This window comes from Hemicordylus capensis, chromosome 4 (assembly GCF_027244095.1).
Source record: "Hemicordylus capensis ecotype Gifberg chromosome 4, rHemCap1.1.pri, whole genome shotgun sequence".
NCBI classification, from domain to species: Eukaryota; Metazoa; Chordata; class Lepidosauria; order Squamata; family Cordylidae; genus Hemicordylus; species Hemicordylus capensis.
This window is the reverse complement of record NC_069660.1, coordinates 239745083-239764165: the sequence shown is the minus strand read 5'-3', so window position 1 is coordinate 239764165 and position 19083 is coordinate 239745083. Positions and strand designations below refer to the sequence as shown.

The 19083-nt window shown below is 40.7% G+C and overlaps 1 protein-coding gene across 13 annotated transcripts in view; it reads left to right on the top strand.

Moving 5' to 3' along the window:
• The window catches only part of PTPRM (protein tyrosine phosphatase receptor type M), a 665945-nt gene that overhangs the window by 295140 nt on the left and 351722 nt on the right, over nucleotides 1–19083 (top strand). For all 13 annotated transcript variants that reach the window (XM_053243122.1, XM_053243114.1, XM_053243112.1 and 10 more), the window contains one exon: nucleotides 5337–5630. In XM_053243122.1, the coding sequence (XP_053099097.1) occupies nucleotides 5337–5630 (294 nt within the window). The remainder of the gene's footprint in view (nucleotides 1–5336; nucleotides 5631–19083) is intronic.

The following is a 19083-nucleotide window of genomic DNA, read 5'->3' as shown; positions in this document are numbered from 1 at the left end:
ACTGAATGTATGGAGGTTGGAAGTGGAGCCAGCAGATACAGTCATGCTTCCCAGCCCTACATGTATTTCATGGAGAGCTTTAATGGATTTATTTAGAGAAGAAAGAAGGAAAAAGCTCCACAAAGCTGTTATAGTCTCCTGATTGGGAAGCAGTGCTACCCTTAGATTATTGTTACTTGTTCTCATTTGTAATAAAATGTAGGGCTGCTTCTGTCCTGACAACAGCATGTTGGCAAATGGAGATGAGACACATAGCAGAGGCTAATGATGAACATACACATGAACAGTTCACCTTGTGGTTTGAAACAGTCTCCAGATTGTGTCTGTCCCATCAAAAGTGGCCTATAGACTACCTCTTCTACTGGTATTTCCACATAGGCATGTTTATTGCTCGATCTCCAACAGGAAGAGATGACATGCATGTGGAAGCCATTACCAGTTCAGCGTCAGAAACAGCTTTCATACTTTCTGACATCACTTCAAGTACTGTACAGTACTTTTCAATGGTGGCAATTTCACGTGTTCAGCTGTGAACCAGCTGTGAGTCACTAAGGATTTATTTATGCTTTGTTTTCATAGTAGTCAAGCTATCCTTAAGCTAGACAACCAGAACAAAACAAGCTATTGGGTGCAGGCATTCGCTGAAACGTTTCTTTATTTTGTACTTTGATCATAGGGGATCAGAAAATACCCCTAGGGATGAAAAACCATTAAAATAAAGTCTATTTCAAATATGTGTAGGACCTAAATGAATTGGTGTAACTACTAACCTTTGTAGCCTTAGTCCTGAGGTTGAATTTTGAATGGCAGTTCAACAGTCCTTACTAGCACTTGTAATTTGAACATAATTAACTGTTTTAGTGTGGCTACATGAGTGCCTCAGGATGTTCTATCAATGTTCCATTTCATGTTTTGGTTGAAGAAACAGCCTAATGATTTAAAATGAAGCTAAGTCATTTTGAGTTAAGCCACAGCTACTTAAATTGCACAGATTCTGCATAAAGCTCTGGTCTATAAACACTGGAGTAACTGTGTCTTTGCAGTTAAAGTGAATTATTAAATACTGAAATGGATAAGCTAGTTTAGCAGTATATATTGGTTCTGGCATATAATAAAATTTTTCTTGATGATTCTAAAATGTCTACATGATATGCCATTTTCTTAATTTGCCAATCTGTATAGAACAATAAGAATTAATAAGAATTTGTATAAGCATTTTGAGTTGCTGACAGATTTGTCATTTTTATCCCAAGGGAGCAGTGACAATAGCTCATTAACGAGGAAATATGTAATGTTGCTTCTTGTAGCTGTACATTTTCTGTGCCATTTACATGGTGACATTGACCATCTAAGTACCATCGTTAATACTTAGTTAACGCTCTCGCTTAGGCAGGTAATATTTGATACAAGTTTACTAGATCTATCTTCTGACAGTATCTAGTATGATATGGAGTTCTCTGTTTTCAGATATTATCAGAGTATAGTGATGAATAAAAGTATAGTATGATGAAGTGAATGTTATATAATATTTATTTATTTATTTATTTATTTATTTAATATATTTCTATACCACCCAAAACGCAAATTCTCTGAGCTGTTTACAAAACAATTAAAACAGGCAATAAAAGATTAAAATATTTCAACAATTAAAATCAAAAAGTTAAAACTATTAAAACACAATTAAAAACAGTATCTAATTAAAAGCCTCTAATTAAAAGCCTATAATAAGGTATAGTTAAACGTGGAGTAAGAATGTCTTACTAAGCTCACAAAACAGAAACTTACGTAACTTTAAAAAAAATCTTCCTATTTTAAATGGTGATACCAACTGAATTTTAAAAAGTTGACTAAATTATAATAGACATATGTTTCTAAAGTGTTACCAAAAATGGTAATTAAAAAAATAAATACAGTGCTTTTCCGATAGTTTTAGGGAGACGGGTTCTAATTAGCATATTATGTAAAATTCCTTATACAGAGTGATGGTGGGGTTATATAGCTTGTTTTTTTCAGGATTTCTTTTAACTTTTTTCTATTAATAAACTAGTTGGCCTTTTAAATTTGTTTTTGAAGCTGTATTATTGGAAGGGTTCCTTTTGGTAGACTGGAGATTGAAGGAATGGGATTTGTTGATAATTTGTTCTGCCTGCACTAGAAGCCTGCAACCAAACAATGAATGGATTTTATTTATTTATTTACTATCCCATTTTTCTAACACAAGGACCTTGCAAGGCAGCCTACAAAAAGCGACAATGCCAAAATAAAACAGATAACAAATTAAAATAAATCACTTAGATACTGGCTGGTGGAAAGGCTCTGCTATCTTGTCTCACACTCAGCTGCAGCCTGGTGGAAATGGCTGCAGGAAAACACAGTTCTTTCTTTAGTTCTACAATTCCAAGTTCTGAAATTCAGCCCCTCACTCACTGCTTTTTGGTCTCACTGTCTCTTTAGGGTGGCTAGCCCAGGCTGTTCCACCAGTGAGCTAATTTCCGTCTTCCATGGCATGGTGCACCTAAGTTATACTGACTTCAAGACATGCTTGGCTCTAAGGGGAAGAGAGGCAAGCATTTGAAGCATGGCCTCAAGGGAATCAGGACAAGAAGTGGGGAGGGCAGGCAGAAGTTTGCCATAGTTGTGATGAAGGGTTTATTTTTAAAAAGGCAGAGAGACGAGAGAAAAAGAAATGTTGAGGATATCCTCTAATACCAGAAATCTGATTGCACGGATTGACTTTGGATTAATGTCTGCAGAGAACAATAAACATCACTGCTTCTTTTTTTAAAAAGCTGGTAAGAACTTGGGGATGCATAGGATTATGTCTCTAAATTGTTGCATTCCAAATGGAAGGAAGAAGGGCATTGCCCCATGAAGGCATATAAACCTGTGTAAGAGCCAAAGACCTGGTGAAGAATTTGGTGAAAACCACCTGTATTTTATTTATTTATTTATTTATTTATTTATTTATTTATTTAATTAATCAGATTTGTACACCATCCCAATCTCCCATCTCTGGCAGTTAACAATACTATAAAAACAAGTTTAAAACATACACAAAAACTTGAAACATTTTAAAACAATTTAAAATCAAACACAAATTAAAACCTAAACAATTTAAAAAACGGAAAAAGCTTGGGTGAAGAGGTGGGTTTTCAAATCCTTTTTAAAAATAGTTTTAAAACAGTGCCTCTCACCCCCAGCACTCCCCAACGTTCCAGAAGGATACTATGGTCGATAGTATCAAAAGCCACCAAGAGATCCAAAAGGACCAACAGTGTCACACTTCCTCTGTCAATTCACAATTGGAGATCATCCATCAGGCCGACCAAGGCAGTCTCCACCCTGCAGCCCACCCAAAAGCCCATTTGAAATGGGTCTAGATAATCAGTTTCCTCCAAGAATGTCTGGAGCTAAGAGGCCACCCCTTCTCAATTACCTTGCCCAACCATGCAATGTTGGAGACAAGCCTATAATTGCTCAACTCGGAGGAATCTAGTTCAGACTTCTTTAGAATAGGTCTAATAATTGTCTCTTTAAGACAAAGAGGCATCCTGCCCTCCCTCAGAGAAGCATATATGACTTCTACCAGGCCTCCTACAACAGCCTCCCTGCTATATAAAACAAGCCATGTTGGACAAGGGTCAAGAGAACAAATGGTAGGCCTCATCACTCCAAACAGCTTGTCCACATCTTCAGGAGTCACAAACTGAAACTGATCCAGTCAAACCACATAAGAGGAGTTACTGGACACCTCCAATTCAGATATCACAGTAATTGTGGAGTCTCCATCTAAGTCGGCCCGAATACGAGAGATTTTATCTGCAAAGAATTCATTAAACATATCACAGTGGGTAACTAATGGCTCCAAATTATGATTCAAGGAAGTGGGGGCACATACTAGTCCCCTCACAACCCTGGACAACTCCGCTGGACGTGAACTTGCAGATGCAATACGGGTAGAAAAGAACCGCTTCTTTGCCGCACATATTGCCTGAGCATAGATATTTAAATGTGTTCTTTGTTGTAATCTGTTGGATTCAAGTTGAGTCTTTCTCCACTTGTGCTCCAGTTGCCTACCTTGCTGCTTCTGCCCGTTATAGCAATAGCAATAGCAATAGCACTTACATTTATATACCGCTCTATAGCCGAAGCTCTCTAAGCGGTTTACAATGATTTAGCATATTGCCCCCAACATTCTGGGTACACCTTGGTTATACCAAGGTGCCAATTTTGAAGCGGGTTGGAGGGGACGCTTGGGAGCAATCGTGTCTACTGCCCTGGTGAGCATGTTGTTCCAGTTCTCCACCAGGTCACCAACAGGATCACCGGCAGAGCTAACCTTAAATCCCTCCAAGGCTTTTTGCTTGGAGGAATCCTGTTGGGTCCAATTACCTCTTTGGGCAGACCATTCTAATAGGTCCCTCACTCTGCGGGAGTGGGAAGTGATTGCAAGCCTAACCTTAACCAGATGGTGGTCTTTCCATGACAATGGGGAACTCACAGGAATCGCCACCCATGGAACATCACCCTGATCAGAGTAAAAGACCAAATCAAGCGTGTGGCCTGCAATGTGCGTTGGTCCAGAGACCACTTGGGATAGGCCCATAGTTGTCATGGCCGCTATGAACTCCTGAGCTGCTCTGGACAAGTTGGTCCCGAAATTGAAGTCCCCCAGCACCAAAGGTCTGGGAAACACCAATGCAAGTTATGCAACCAAATCCATGAGCTCAGTAAGGGATTCTTTTGGGCAGTGGGGTGATCGGCACATCAACAGAAGTCCCAATCTATCCCTGGTCCCCAAACTTAAGTACACACATTCAATATGGTCAGATACCATATTGTTATTTAAGGGACAAACTACACATGACATTTAAAGTGTTCTTAGACCTCATGGACTTGGTTTTTTCTTTAGTCAATACTGTCCAAAATGGGGCCATCATACACTGGGACTGGGACAAGATAGGGTTATAGACTTCCTATTATTCCAGCCTTGACTTGCAAAGATGGGGGATCCACCTTTGTGCTATCTGGTGTGCTATCTGGCTGCTTTGACTAAAGAACACCCAATCTTGTCAAGACTAATATTTCTTTAAACACGACGTGTAATTTGCACTACACATCATATAAAGGCAAAATAAACTTGCTAGAAAATTGCTGTTGTCCTGTTCTTTGTATTCGGAAAAAGAAATGAATGCTGCAAGACCCAAGCTTATCACACAGTATAAAAATATAGTAAATATTCAGATTTCAGTTTTGGAGTCTACTAAAACCATGTAAATATTTTGGTTATTTCATTGGTTTAGTTTTTTTTAATATAGTTATCATTTCCCTTCCAGAACCACCAGTTCCTATTGCACCACCTCAGTTGTCATCGGTTGGTGCAACCTATTTATGGATACAGTTGAATGCCAATTCCATCAATGGAGATGGACCCATCATTGAAAGAGAAGTAGAATATCGCACTTCAAGTGGAAGCTGGTATGACATACAACCAGTGGACTCCACAAGCTATAAAATTGGACACCTGGATCCTGATACAGAATATGAAATTAGTGTCCTGCTCACTAGACCAGGTGAAGGGGGTACTGGATCTCCTGGACCAGCTCTTAAAACAAGGACGAAATGTGCCGGTGAGTGTATGTAATAGTACGAATAGTGTGTATTAATTTGAAACAACCTATTGTATCTGACTTGAAACAAGATCAAGTTAAAGATTTCAGTTAGAATTTTAAGCATGAATTTAACCTTCCCATTGAAATCAATGAGACATTTAAAGGGCTTAACTTTGGATAGGAAAACCCTAGTGCAATAGTTCATTTTTTCTGACTTTTCATGCCTTGCAACTGTTGGCCTGAATTTTATACAACATTAATATGCAAATATGTCAGATGTATGGTATTCTTTTAAAATTATTTGGGACTGTAATATCTAATGCCTGGTTCTTCTATGTAGTTTATATGCTTTAGTCTTGCAACCAATAGTGTATTAATTATTTGTTCTGGGGTTTTTTAAGCAGCCAGTAATATGTGCTAATGTGGGGGGGGGATCAACTTTGGTTTAAAAAATTTTTTTGGGGGGTAGAATCCTTTATTGAAAACAGAACATTACAAGATAACAAATATGTTTCTGGTAAATTTACTTTTATGTCCTTCAGCAGTTGACCTGCAGCAGATTTCCCGCTGTTGTCTGTAGAAGTTGACTCTTTTATCGTAATCTGTGGTGCTGATCTTTCTACCTGTAAGCAGATGCAACACAGAGCTCTAATACAAATAAAGTAGTAAAACAATCCTTGGTGAAAGTAGTAAACAATTTTACCACCCCATCAAAACTTGGCTTTCTGCCAGCCATTAAGCTCACTGAGTAACTGTGGGCCAGTAACTATAACTCAGCCAAACCTCACAGGTTTGTTGTGAGGATAGGGGGCGGGGGGGGAGAAACTATGATTGCTACCCTGCGCCCTTGGAGAAAGGGTAGGATAAAAATTCAATAAATTAAATTAATATATAGAAGGCAATTAGTGTAAGAGCAGATTATGAAAAAGGAGTCCTTTCTTGCTCTGAGTAAAAGGCTTTTCTAAAAGGAAAAGGAAAGATGTGGTGGTTGTTATATCATGGAATTTTAGCGCTGAATTGGAAATGAACTGGTCTTCTAGTCCAGTTCCTTGCTCAAAGCAGGAAATTGCCACAGCATCCAACAGATGGCCATCCAACCTTTGTTGGAAAACCTCTAGAAAATAAGAGTTCACTGCCTCAAGCAGACTGTTCTCCTATCAAATAGCACTTGCCATTAGTTTATTCCTTCAATATCTAGCCTAAATCTGTAACACCACTCTTGTTTAAAAGTCACAAACAGTGCGATCTTATGCATGTGTTCTTCGAGTAAGTCCTACTGTATTCAATGGGGCTTACTCCTAGGTAAGTGTGCATAGTATTATAACCCAAAGAGGTTAAAATGTTCCACTAACACACTAAATATAGACCAATGAAACTGCTTAGCAATGAACTGATTCTGTTTGGAATTGTGTACCATGGAATTAATAGAATAGGGAGTCCTTTAAGAGAAGAATCACTGCACATTTAAAATTTTGGTGATGATTGTGTACTATATGCTTGTTCCCTTGGGATAGAGAACAGTCTACTTTGAGACTCAACTAAAAATCTAGTGTTGTGCTTTATCTTAATAGTTCTCTGAAATGCTTGAAATATGCCTTTGCCTAGCACAGTGAGATTCCATTTGGCTAGAACAGCCTAGCTCAGATAAATAAATGCATCTATAATTAGAATCCGAAGAAAACAAAGACTATTCTCCAAAGGCAGCTGTAGAATTCTCAGAAGAGCTGTTTTCACACTTTAGGAAAATGCTTTACTTTCTTTGGTATGAAGGTTTTTTTGTTGTTTTAGTTTTTTTAAAATATACGCTAAGTGAACAAGTTTCAATTCCAAATTACACATAACTTTTAGGTTTCTCTGTGGAAATCTTATTCATAAGGATACATTTTCAGCTCCATCATATGCATGTTTGCGCAGAAGTCCAGTGTTGTTGAGTAGAACTTAAATATGTATGTGGACATAGAATTGCAGCTTTTGATTCTGAAGTAGACTTAGTTTCTATAGGGCATGTTCACTCCCAGTCACAACTGCAAATCTTGGAATAACTAAGCTGCAGGATTGGTGAAATGTGAAAGAAGCTCTTATGTTCCCATTGACAACCAAATCAGGAAACGCTTGGAGTCAGTTAGTAAACAGCCATATAGATCTGGATTGTGATCCACTATATTAATAATGAATGGGTTCTGTGCCCGTACAGGAACCTTGCGGATAGATTGACTATCTCCTCATGACGCCTCCTCTGTCCTACATGTGCTCTGTGCTTCCATTATTCTTGGCAGTTGGGACGTCCTCTTATTTAGTTTCTATTTGACCGCCTAAGCATCAACATTTCATTCTCTGGCTCCTAAGTGCAAATAGATTCTAAGTGATCAAAGCGAAAATTACTGTTGCATTTTGTTGGTTATCAGCGATTGGACTGTTTTAACAACTGCTTTAAGCAGCCTTTGGACTGCTTTAACAGTTCTTTTGCATACTAGACTAAAACTTGGTGAAAGAAAAATTCGAGGGCGTGCAGCAGGCTTGCCATGTGGTGTGCCACTAGTTTATTGGATTTCGACCTTGGAACTGGCAAACAAGAATTCTAAAGATTATTAGGCTAAAACTAGGTGAAAGGAAAATTCAGGCGTGCACCACGTGGCTTGCTGGGGTGACGTGACACAAATTTGATATGCTGGCAAAAATGGCAAAACCAATATTCAAATGCTGTGTCAAATGCCAAGCAAAGTTGCCGTCGACAGGCAGTCATGACACATGTTTACTGTGTAACCTGACAACATGTGAAAGAATCGAGTGCTCCAGCTTCAAGCGGCATTATATGATGAGGCACTTCGACCTCTGCCACCAAGACTGGCATACCCATCTGTAGTGGTCAGTCACTGACCAGCCACTCCTCTCCCCAAAAGAGTAAACTGGAAGTGAACCCTGTCCTGAGTGACAGGCTGGTGAACCCCAGAGCTCAGCCAATCAGCACACCAGGTGGGTGGGACTTAGACAGCCATGCGGAGGAAGAGAAGGTTCCTTTGTTAGTTGAAACTGGCTGGGAGTGCAGAGAGGAGAACATGTGGCCATGAGCTGCAGAAAAATCTCTCTGCAGGTCCAGGGAAAGCCAGGAGGGCAGGAGTTGCCCTACAGGAGTTGCCACCGGCTAGTCTGGTGGCTACTCAGGGACGGGCCTTCTCCATTGCTGCTCCGAGACTTTGGAACACATTCCTGCTGAAATAAGAGCCTCCCCATCTCTTACAACTTTTAAAAGGGCAGTCAAGACATATTTGTTCACCCAGGCATTTAATTAAATATTATTTTAATTGTTTTTAATTGTGTTTTAATAGTTTTAACTTTTTAAATTTTCATTGTTGCAGTGTGTTGATCTTTTTTTGTTGTTGGTTGTTTTTATTGTCTTGTGAACCGCCCAGATAACTTGCGTTTTGGGCACTATAGACATATGCTTAATAACAACAACAACATTATCATCATCATCATCCTCTGGGGTGCTCTTTGAAGTATTCTTGTAACCTGCTGAGTATTCCTTTCACCTGTAACTAAAAACTGAGAGCCTCAGAGAGTATCTGTAGTATTTTGAATAAAGTTTTTTTTCACTTTTTGTTCTTTGCACGTTCAGCAACTAACAGTTTTCTCACCATGTGTAGGTTTGCACATGGAAGGTTTCTGTATATTTTCCAGTAGGAAAAAGGAGAGTTTCTCTGGGATTTCCACCCACCCAACCCAGGTGGGTGGGTGGGATTTAAACTGTTGATAATTGGGTGGTAGCAGCAGCCCAGATCCTACTAAGATTATTGGAAAGTTTTGGGAGTAGTATTTGATTGGAAAGCATAGGGGAGATGATTCAGCATTTTTCTTTCCCTCACATGGGCTTTCTCTGAGACAAAGGCTTGTAATCTTTGTCTATGAGCCCCTGGTGGCGCAGTGGTAAAACTGCCACCCTGTAACCAGAAGGTTACAAGTTTGATCCTGACCAGGGGCTCAAGGTTGACTCAGCCTTCCATCCTTCCGAGGTCGGTAACATGAGTACCCAGAATGTTGGGGGCAATATGCTAAATCATTGTAAACCGCTTAGAGAGCTCCGGCTGTAGAGCGGTATATAAATGTAAGTGCTATTGCTATTGCTATATTGCTAATCCGCTACACCATCAACATCAGGATCGATGTCGAGCATGATAACGAGCACAAGGGAAATGCCTGAGGTGGACCCTGCAGATATGAAGTCTAAAACCACCAAAGAGCCAGAATTCAAACATCCTGAAATGGTTTTGAAGAAATTCCACAGGCATAAGAGACGCAAACACTCTTCGGGGGAAGGAGCGGAGGCATCTCTGCCAAAGAAGCAATGTAGGAAAACGGATTCCAAAAGGAGTACTCCTTCACCTACTTCTTTACAAGACGTCTGATGTCAAACGAACATGAGCCCTTGATACCGATAATGGTCCAGAAGTTGATGTTGATCAAACAGGAGACCTCGATACCGACAGTGGTATTGGAGATAGGCGCAACGGCTATTATGTCGGTATCGAGGTTGATGCCGGAGAACATAAAAACTTCAACCAGTGTCTCTGAGACAGGGTTAAAAATAGTTTTACTACTATCTCTAGCACATAAACCGATGCAATCTCTGTTCACAATTACACCACAGTGTAACTATGACAGGGGAGATAATGTGGGGTTTGGAGAAGAGACTGCAGAGCAGGAGGATGGCATCTCTTTAGACCCCAATACGACGACTACATTTTTTGCAATGTTGCAATCAACAAATAGCACACCATTGGGGTCCACTTTTCAGGGTTTTCTGAGTGGAGGACTCGAACACAATACCGAAGAAGGGCCCCTCTCAGTACCAAAAACACTATCGATGTCACCAATGAGGTTACTGCCTACAGCATTGAACCCAATATGACTAATGTCTCTTCTGAGGCATTCTCAGGATCATACAAGAGTTTCAAGACCCATTTCTATTTTCAACAAACCAATAGCAAGTTATGTGCTCCATTAACTTGGAAATCACTACTTCAGTATGTGGCCATGCAAGGTTTGACACCATCAGAACCAACAAATAACCCATACTTGCAGTTTTTTACCCAGCAGGTTATGCAGATTATCAAATATGGAAGACCCAACAAAAAAAACCCCAGCACATAATGCAACAATAAGCGCAATTACAGGTCTGTACAGCATCAGTGCCAAGCTATTTGCCATCAACAGTTCAGGCTGTAACATCAATTGCCTGCCAAACGATGTCACCTTAAGCACAACTTGTGCAATCAGTACAACCTTCAGCTCCACAACCACAGGAAAAAAGTAATCCTCCAAGAGAACCATAGGTGCCTTCTTAACCAAGGAAAGCGGTGAGAAAGAAAGCACCTTCTGTAATATCTCCAGTGAATGATGATGATGAGGGAGATGGTTACCCTACAAATTTTACAGAGAAAGATTATGGTGGAGGAGATTATCCTGCTGAACCACTAGCAGAAGTAGCACCAAAAACTTCACTATCACCCACAGATGAACTAAAGCCTATCATGCTCAGATAAAAGAGATGGCTGAGGCACTGAGCTTAGACAGCCGGAAGTAGATCTGAAAGATCCTGTCTATAATATGATGGCTAAAGCAAGAGCATCACACCCAGTGGCGCTTCCCATTCTGCCTGTTATCATAAAGGCGGCACAGGTGGCATGGGAGATTTTATAGCATCTACACCAACGTCAACAAGATTAGAAGAATTATATAGAATCCAGGAACAGGAAAATACATACCAGGTGCACCATCCAATACCAAATTCCCTGGTGGTTGAATGTGCAACCTCTTCGAAGGGTGGACAGCATCATACAACTCCAGCTGAGAAGGAGGGGTGAGAAACTGATGTATTATGAAGAAATTTGTTTGCCACCTCAAGTCAGCCTATAAAGATTGCAAATTATGCTGCATGTCTTGCAAGATATGAACATTATTTATGGGATATACTTTTCCAGGATTCTACCTCAATGTCACCAGAGGAATTTCAGGAAAAGTTTACACAGACCTATGAAAAGACAACAGCTGCTACCAGACAACTGCTCAGTACATTTAAACACTTAGCTGAGACGGAATCAAGAGCCATGACGATGGCAGTAACACTACATTGTCATGCACGGTTGCGATCCACCAACTTGCAGCAAAACATGCGGGATTGGGTAGAGCAACTGCCATATGATGGGAAGGGCAGGTGAGACAGGCTTTTAGCAGACTATTGTCCATGCATTTAGTGGAAAGTAAATATTTTACCACTAATACTTGATTGGGGTTTAATTCATCTCTCGCAGTCCAAAAAGCCGGTGTGCTGGTGTGCTTATTTTTAAAGAATTTTTCTTGCCTCTCTTTATCTATAACAATGAGGACATTTGGGAGGAGTGCTGCTGTTTTATTGCATTGTGGAGTGTTTTTATGGGGCACAATGGCTGAAATTCAGACTAACGTTGCATGTGCACTACAAAGAAGGGCAATTTTTGCCAATCTCCCCTTCTCTCTGTAGCCCACAGTGCCTCCTGAAAATATGTTCCTTAAGTTGCGGGATTCTCTGGAACATATTTTCAGGAGGCAAAGTAGGCTGCAGAACGAAGGAGACACTTGTGAAAATAACCCCTGTTGCGACCAACATTGTGTGCATGCAATGTTAGTCTAGATCTCAGTTGATGTGTCTGGTAGAAGTTACTGTTGGTGGATCTCTCAGTGTTGAGGATGGAGAAGAAAAGAGATGTCAATGGGAGAGTAGCAAGGTGTGTTAGAGAAATCTTCCAGTTTTCCTTTCTTCCAGCAATGGACAATGACTGGAAGTGCCAAAAGTGTACTTAGTTGCAGAAGAGTGGGGTGCTCCTGGGAGTCATGCATTGTCAGCTATGTAGATAACCACTCCTCCTCAGACCCAGACAAATTGCCCTATGGACTGTTGATATCTTTGGTCATCGCACAAGTTGTTTGCTAGGGTTTTCATGTCAAAATATATGAGTAATGAAAATAAATAAGTATCCTATGGACTAGTGTGAATCCCACATGGATTTACAGTGTAGACATTCTGTGAAATATCTTGTAAGTCTTAGTGTCCATGATTGAATAAATAACCATTCTGAAGGGTTCCTGATTTCCCGGATAATTGTGAATAGTGTATGGGTTTTAAGTGTGTCTGATCTTTGTGAATTTTCTTCTACTTGTACTCTAGCCATTGTACTTGTCTCATTGCCTGCAGTTTTAAGGAGAGCCTGTGATGTTTAGACACACACACACACACACACACACACACACACACACACACACACAGTGATGAGATTTTAATTTTCTTCTATATTCACAGTGAAAAGCAATTGTGAATGCCTTCTCCATATAGTTTGTTTTAAACTTTATATACCTTAAAAAACAAATGTTTCTTGAGAATGGAAAATGTATAGCTAAAAATAAGTGAAGAGTACACTGAATTGTGTTTCACGAAAGATGTGGAGACTTCTAACAAAGGTTTTGAGACAGAAAATTCAGCATGCAAGCAACTCATTTGCCTGAAGCTCACTGACCTAGAATAATTAAATGTAATTTAGTGTCTTATCCCATAGCCATTTAATTTGTAGAAAAATGTTTCTAAAGAAGGAAGGTTATTCATTGAGTGATGACTTATTAGTCTTTGAAAATGTTTTGGGCCAATCACCAGTTCCTTTTATTAACTTTTCTTTGTGGTAAGTAATTTGTGTATCCTTTAGTTTAGACATCGCTCCTTATGTAAGCAGTAATAAATAATTGAATTTGTAGATATTTTCCAAGAAAGTGACATACTGATAATTACCTGAGACCTGTAGTTTACTTACACCGTCATTTTAACAGAATTACACTTTGTGACCAGATAATGGGCCATCACAAGAGGGGTGCATATGAATAAATGCTGACATAAATGCAAGCTATTCATTAAAAATTAAGGTTTTTATGAAGCTTAAAATACAGTTTTTTAGGCAAAATAAATTAATCCGATTATTGTGCATAATTGCATTAGTGTCGCTACTGGTGTTCATAGTAATTGTGTTATCGGGGTGGGGGGAGGAATGAAACAGAAATCAAGCAAATACAAGTTACTGCTGGGATTCCTAACTTGGGTCTGCATGTAGAAATAATGGTTGTATTTATTACGTTTTATGTGCTTTCCAGCACCTAGGGTGTTTCCAAAACAAATCTCAATCCGTAATACATATAAAATGTATTAAAACATTCAAAATGTTTTAAGATGCTCACTGTGCTAAATAGTATCTGCAGCATTAGTATAAATATTCATCCCTCAATCTCTAAATGCCCAGTGGAAGAAAAGAGTTTCATCTACCTTCTAAAGTTTGTTCACACTCATTCAGTACAACATTGTATCTCCCTGTTAGCACTGCTGCACCTAAATCAAATGGCGGGTGAGGAGGGGAAGGAGAAATACACTTGGGTGTCATCTTGTGTTTCAGATTACTCTATCCAGACAGATGCTAAAGAGAATAGCAGACAAGAGCAAACCTTGTATCAGGGACTTTCTCGGAGAAATCAGTTGATGTAAAATTATTTCAACAGAAACATCTTCGTATTTTAGGCAAATACATATGTTAATTACAGTTAAGCCTTCAGCTATGCTATGTGTTGTAAGAGGGGTGGAGATAGAATCTGTTTTGGGGTATAAGGTGTGTTCTTGGACCTCTTGGGATACTGGACAGGACTGGTAAAGTGCGTTGCTTCTGTTTCGGGCATGGGTGTGTTCCATATCCTTGATTTTCTAAGGAAAATTGTGCTAGAATAAGACCAGGGTGAGATCGCTTATCTGGACAGCAACTTTAGATGCTCTCAAGCTGTGTACAAATCCAGAAATATCTCATTTTTTCATCTGTGAATTTTCTCAGGCCAGAATTACATATAACATGTTATCAGTCCCATGTTTCCCTTATACTGCTAACATAGGTCTGGTAGTCTGATGGGTAAAAAAGGTAAAGTGTGCCGTCAAGTCAGTGTCAACTCTTGGTGACCACAGAGCCCTGTGGTTGTCTTTGGAAGAATACAGGAGGGATTTACGGTTGCCATCTCCTGTGCAGTATGAGATGATGCCTTTCAGCATCTTCCTATATCGCTGCTGCCCGATATAGGTGTTTCCCATAGTCTGGGAAACATACCAGCGGGGATTCCAACTGGCAACTTCTGGCTTGCTAGTCAAGTCATTTCCCTGCTGCGCCATTAGGTGGCTTAGGAAGGATGCTTAAATTGCATACCCACCAGGTTACATAGGAAGCTGCATTATACTGAATCAGACTCTTGGCTCAGTATCAGAATCTAGTTCAGTTAGTATGGCAACAGCTTTCCAGGGTTTTAGAGGATTAAACCAGGGATTAAACTTGGGACTTTCTGCATGCAAAGCTGTTGCTCTTCCACTGAGCTATGGTCCTTCCCCTACCCACCATTTATTCCCTGCAAATGCCCCCCCAACCATTATAAATCTTTTTATTTTCCTAGCTGGACTTCAAAGCCTGGCTGGGAGAAAACAGCTCAAGGAAGGGCATTTTCATGGGTAAATGAGCAGACGTGGAAGAGGTTAAGCACCTTAAGCAAAGATTCTTCCTTATAAGTGCTTCCCCCCACCATCAATTCATGTTATTTCAGGAGATGAGTTTTATAGTAAAGTTGTCTAAATTCATAATTATCTGGTCTAGAATGAAAATGTGTCCAAATATATTATGAATCAAGCATCAGTTCCCCCAGAAATTATTTTCCATTTTCAAATGTAAAATGAGATTCTGCACATACGTAGTTGGTGGTCAAGCTGACCAGATTGCCTTGTAGGTGGAAGTTCAAAAGCTCTTTATATTAGTGCTTTTCTGTCAGTGATGCTGTCTTGTTGATTGCTGTGAATGGCATGATAGATCCAAGACCTCTGTGTGTGCCAGAGACTCAGAGGAAAGGAGGTCAGTTTCTTCTACCTAGCATGAAACTTTCCTTTCTCCAGATTTTCTGCAATGCACAGGGAACTTGGAGGAGGAGAGGGTTTTCTTACCTTATGCACATCTACAAGTGCAGTCCTGAGGAAGAAATTCTTGGTCACTAATGGTGATCTGGTAACTGCATTTGTGGAATCTTAGTAACACAGTATAAATAATAATTTGAAGTCACTTTTTACAGTGACTTTTACAGATTCCATCCATCTTAATTGAATATTCAGTACAGGTAGAGTATCCCTTATCCGAACTGCTTGGGACCAGAAGTGTTCTGGATTTTGGACTTTTCTGGATTTTGGAATATTTGCGTACTGTAATGAGATATCTTGAGCATGGGATCCAAGTCTAAACAACAGCTTTACTTTCTGTGCTATAGATAACATAAATGTTTCCTCTTTTTCTTATCACTGTTACCCATAGAGATATCTGCAGGCCTTTTTGACATTTTCGACAATACACTGTACTGTACTTACCCTCCCTCATCCCCCTCCACTCCTTTCCCTTCTTGTCCTCGATTTACACCTCAGCAGCAGCAATTGCTGCTCCAGCTGCCAGGCTTGGTCTCCCCTGCTCACCTCATTTCTAGCGCCAAAGCGAGCGAATGAGTGGAGGCGTTCTGTTTTTTGTTTTGTTACGAGGCGCTCAGCCACAACGAGTTGGTGCTGTGGGCGCACGCCGTGGTGGTTTCCAGATTTTGGAGCATTCCGTATTCTGGATGTCCAGATTAGGGAAATCAAATTAACAACAACAACAACAACAACAACAACCTGTAATAGAAATGCTATGTATGCAAGATCATGTCATTTTCCCTCTTTAAATTGCCAAGTGACTTGACAGTTGTGGCGAAACTGAGAAAACAAGGAATGCACTGTACTGATGACATTCTAATCAAGGAATCATTCAGGGATGGAATGATTAAGAATACAGTGATGTGATATATCAACTCAGCATACTCTAATTTGCTATAAATCAAGGCAAAGGAAACCCTATTTAAAGACAGGCACCAGCTCAGAAAAACACTGAGACACAAATATATCTTTGGAAGGAAAGTTTCAGGAAGCAACAAAATGGCCAAACTCTTGCTTTATCTTAGATCTATGATATTACAGATACTGGTAATTCCACACACAGTTCTAGAGTTCTATATTTTATAAATATTCCTACTTCTGTGTTGAATTTGTGTGAGTTTTTTTATTTTCAGTGCAAAAGTTGGAAGCAAAAAAGTCTACAAAACCCTATGATAGGTGGACATACGTTCTGTTGTTCTGTGAGATGCTTCTGCCCCACAGTCTGGAGGTTACCAACAAATGTACCATTGTTTTGAGGTCATTGATCTCGAGAAACGGGCACAGCTGGCGTATCAGCTGGAGCTGTTAGAAAGCACCCCTGGCCACTGCCTCAACCTGAGAAAGCAGGGAGAGGTGTGAATCCAGAAGTACTCCCAGACTGCGAACCTGTTCCTTTTCGGGAAGTGTGACCCCATCTAGAACAGGTAGGTCAAAATCGACTCTGGAGTTCTGACCCTGCACAATACGTACCTCCATCTTATCTGGATTCAGCTTCCATTTATTCTCCCTCATCCAGCCCATTACTGCTTCCAGGCAGGCATTTAGGGAGGATATGCCAGCTCCTGAAGAAGTTGACATGGAGAAGTAGATCAGGGTGTCATCAGCATACTGGCAACACCCAGCTCCAAATCCCCTGATGATCTCTCCCAGCGGTTTCATGTAGATATTAAAAAGCATTGGAGAAAGTATGGAGCCTTGAGGGACAGCAAAACCACTGTAAAACAGTGCCTACCACCCCCAACACCGTCAGACGTTCTAGAAGGATACTATGGTCGATCGTATCGAAAGCCACCAAGAGATCCAAAAGGACCAACAGAGTCACACTTCCTCTGTCAATTCCCAAATGGAGATAATCCATTAGGCTGACCAAGGCAGTCTCCACCCCAAAACCAGTTTGAAAGGGGTCTAGATAATCAGTTTCCTCCAAGACTGACTGGAGCTGAGAGGCCACCACCTCTCAATTACATTGCCCAACCAAGGGAGGTTGGAAACAGGCCTATAATTGCTCAACTCTGAGGGATCTAACGCAGGCTTCTTTAGAAGAGGTCTAATAATTGTCTGAGAGGCATTTATGATTTCCACCAGGCCACCTATAACAGTCTCCCTGCTAGATAGAACAGGCTATGTTAGACAAGGTCAAGAGAGCAAGTGGTAGGCCTCACCGCTCCAAGCAGCTTGTCCATATCTTCAGGAGTCACAAACTGAAATCGATACTGTCGAGTCACATAAAGAGGAGTTGTTGGACTCCTCCAGTTCAGACATCAAATTAATTGTGGAGTCTCCATCTAAGTTGGCCTGAATCCGAGAGATTTTATCTGCGAAAAGTTCTTTAAACACATCATAGTGGGTAACTGACAACTTCAAATTCTGATTCGGTTGGGGGGCAGATACTAGTCACCTCACAACCCTGAACAACTCAGCTGGATGTGAACTCGCAGTTGCGACACGGGCAGAAAAGAACTGCTTCTTTGCCGTACGTATTGCCTGAGCATAGATCTTTAAATATGCTCTATGTTGTAATCTGTCGGATTCGAGTCAAGTCGAGTCAAGTCTTTCTCCATTTGCGCGCCAGTCGCCTACCTTGCCGCTTCAGCCCCCGTAGATCTTCCGTATACCAAGGGTCCAGTTTTGAAGCAGGTTGGAGGGGACACTTAGGAGCAATCGTGTCTACTGCCCTGGTGAGCAAGTTGTTCTAATTCTCAACCAGGGTATCAACAGGATCACCCGCAAAGCCGACATTAAATTTCTCCAAGGTTTCTTGGAATCCAACCGGATCCAATAACCTCTTTGGGCGGACCATTCTAATAGGCCCCTCGCCCCTGCGGAGGTGGGAAGTGATCCAACCTTAACCAGATGGTGGTTTGTCCATGACAATGGCGATATCACAAGAGTCCCCACTCACGGAACACAACCCTGATCAGAGTAAAAGACCAAATCAAACATGTGACCTGCAATATGTGTCCATCCAGAGACCGCTTGGGATAGGCCCATAGTTGTCATGGCCGGTATGAACTCCTGAGCTGCCCCAGACAAATTGGTCCCAAAATGAACATTGAAGTCCTCCAGCACCAAAAGTCTGTGAGACTCCAACGCAAGTTCCGCCACCCAGTCCGTGAGCTCAGTAAGGGATTCTGTTGGGCAGCAGGGCGATCAGTATACCAACAGAACTCCCAATCTATCTCTGGTCCCCAAACTCAAGTACACACATTCAGTATGGTCTGATACCCTAACAGGGATCCTGGTAAGTGAGGTGTTATCCTTATAGACCACAGCCACTCCACCTCCCCTCCCACGTCCCCTCACCTGTTTATGATTCCATTCCATCCATACCTAATCCATTTTCCTTTGATTTCCATCCCACTGTCTTCCACTAGAAGTCTTCCATTTTTCTTACATTACTAGAAAAAAAAATCCTCATGCTTTACGATA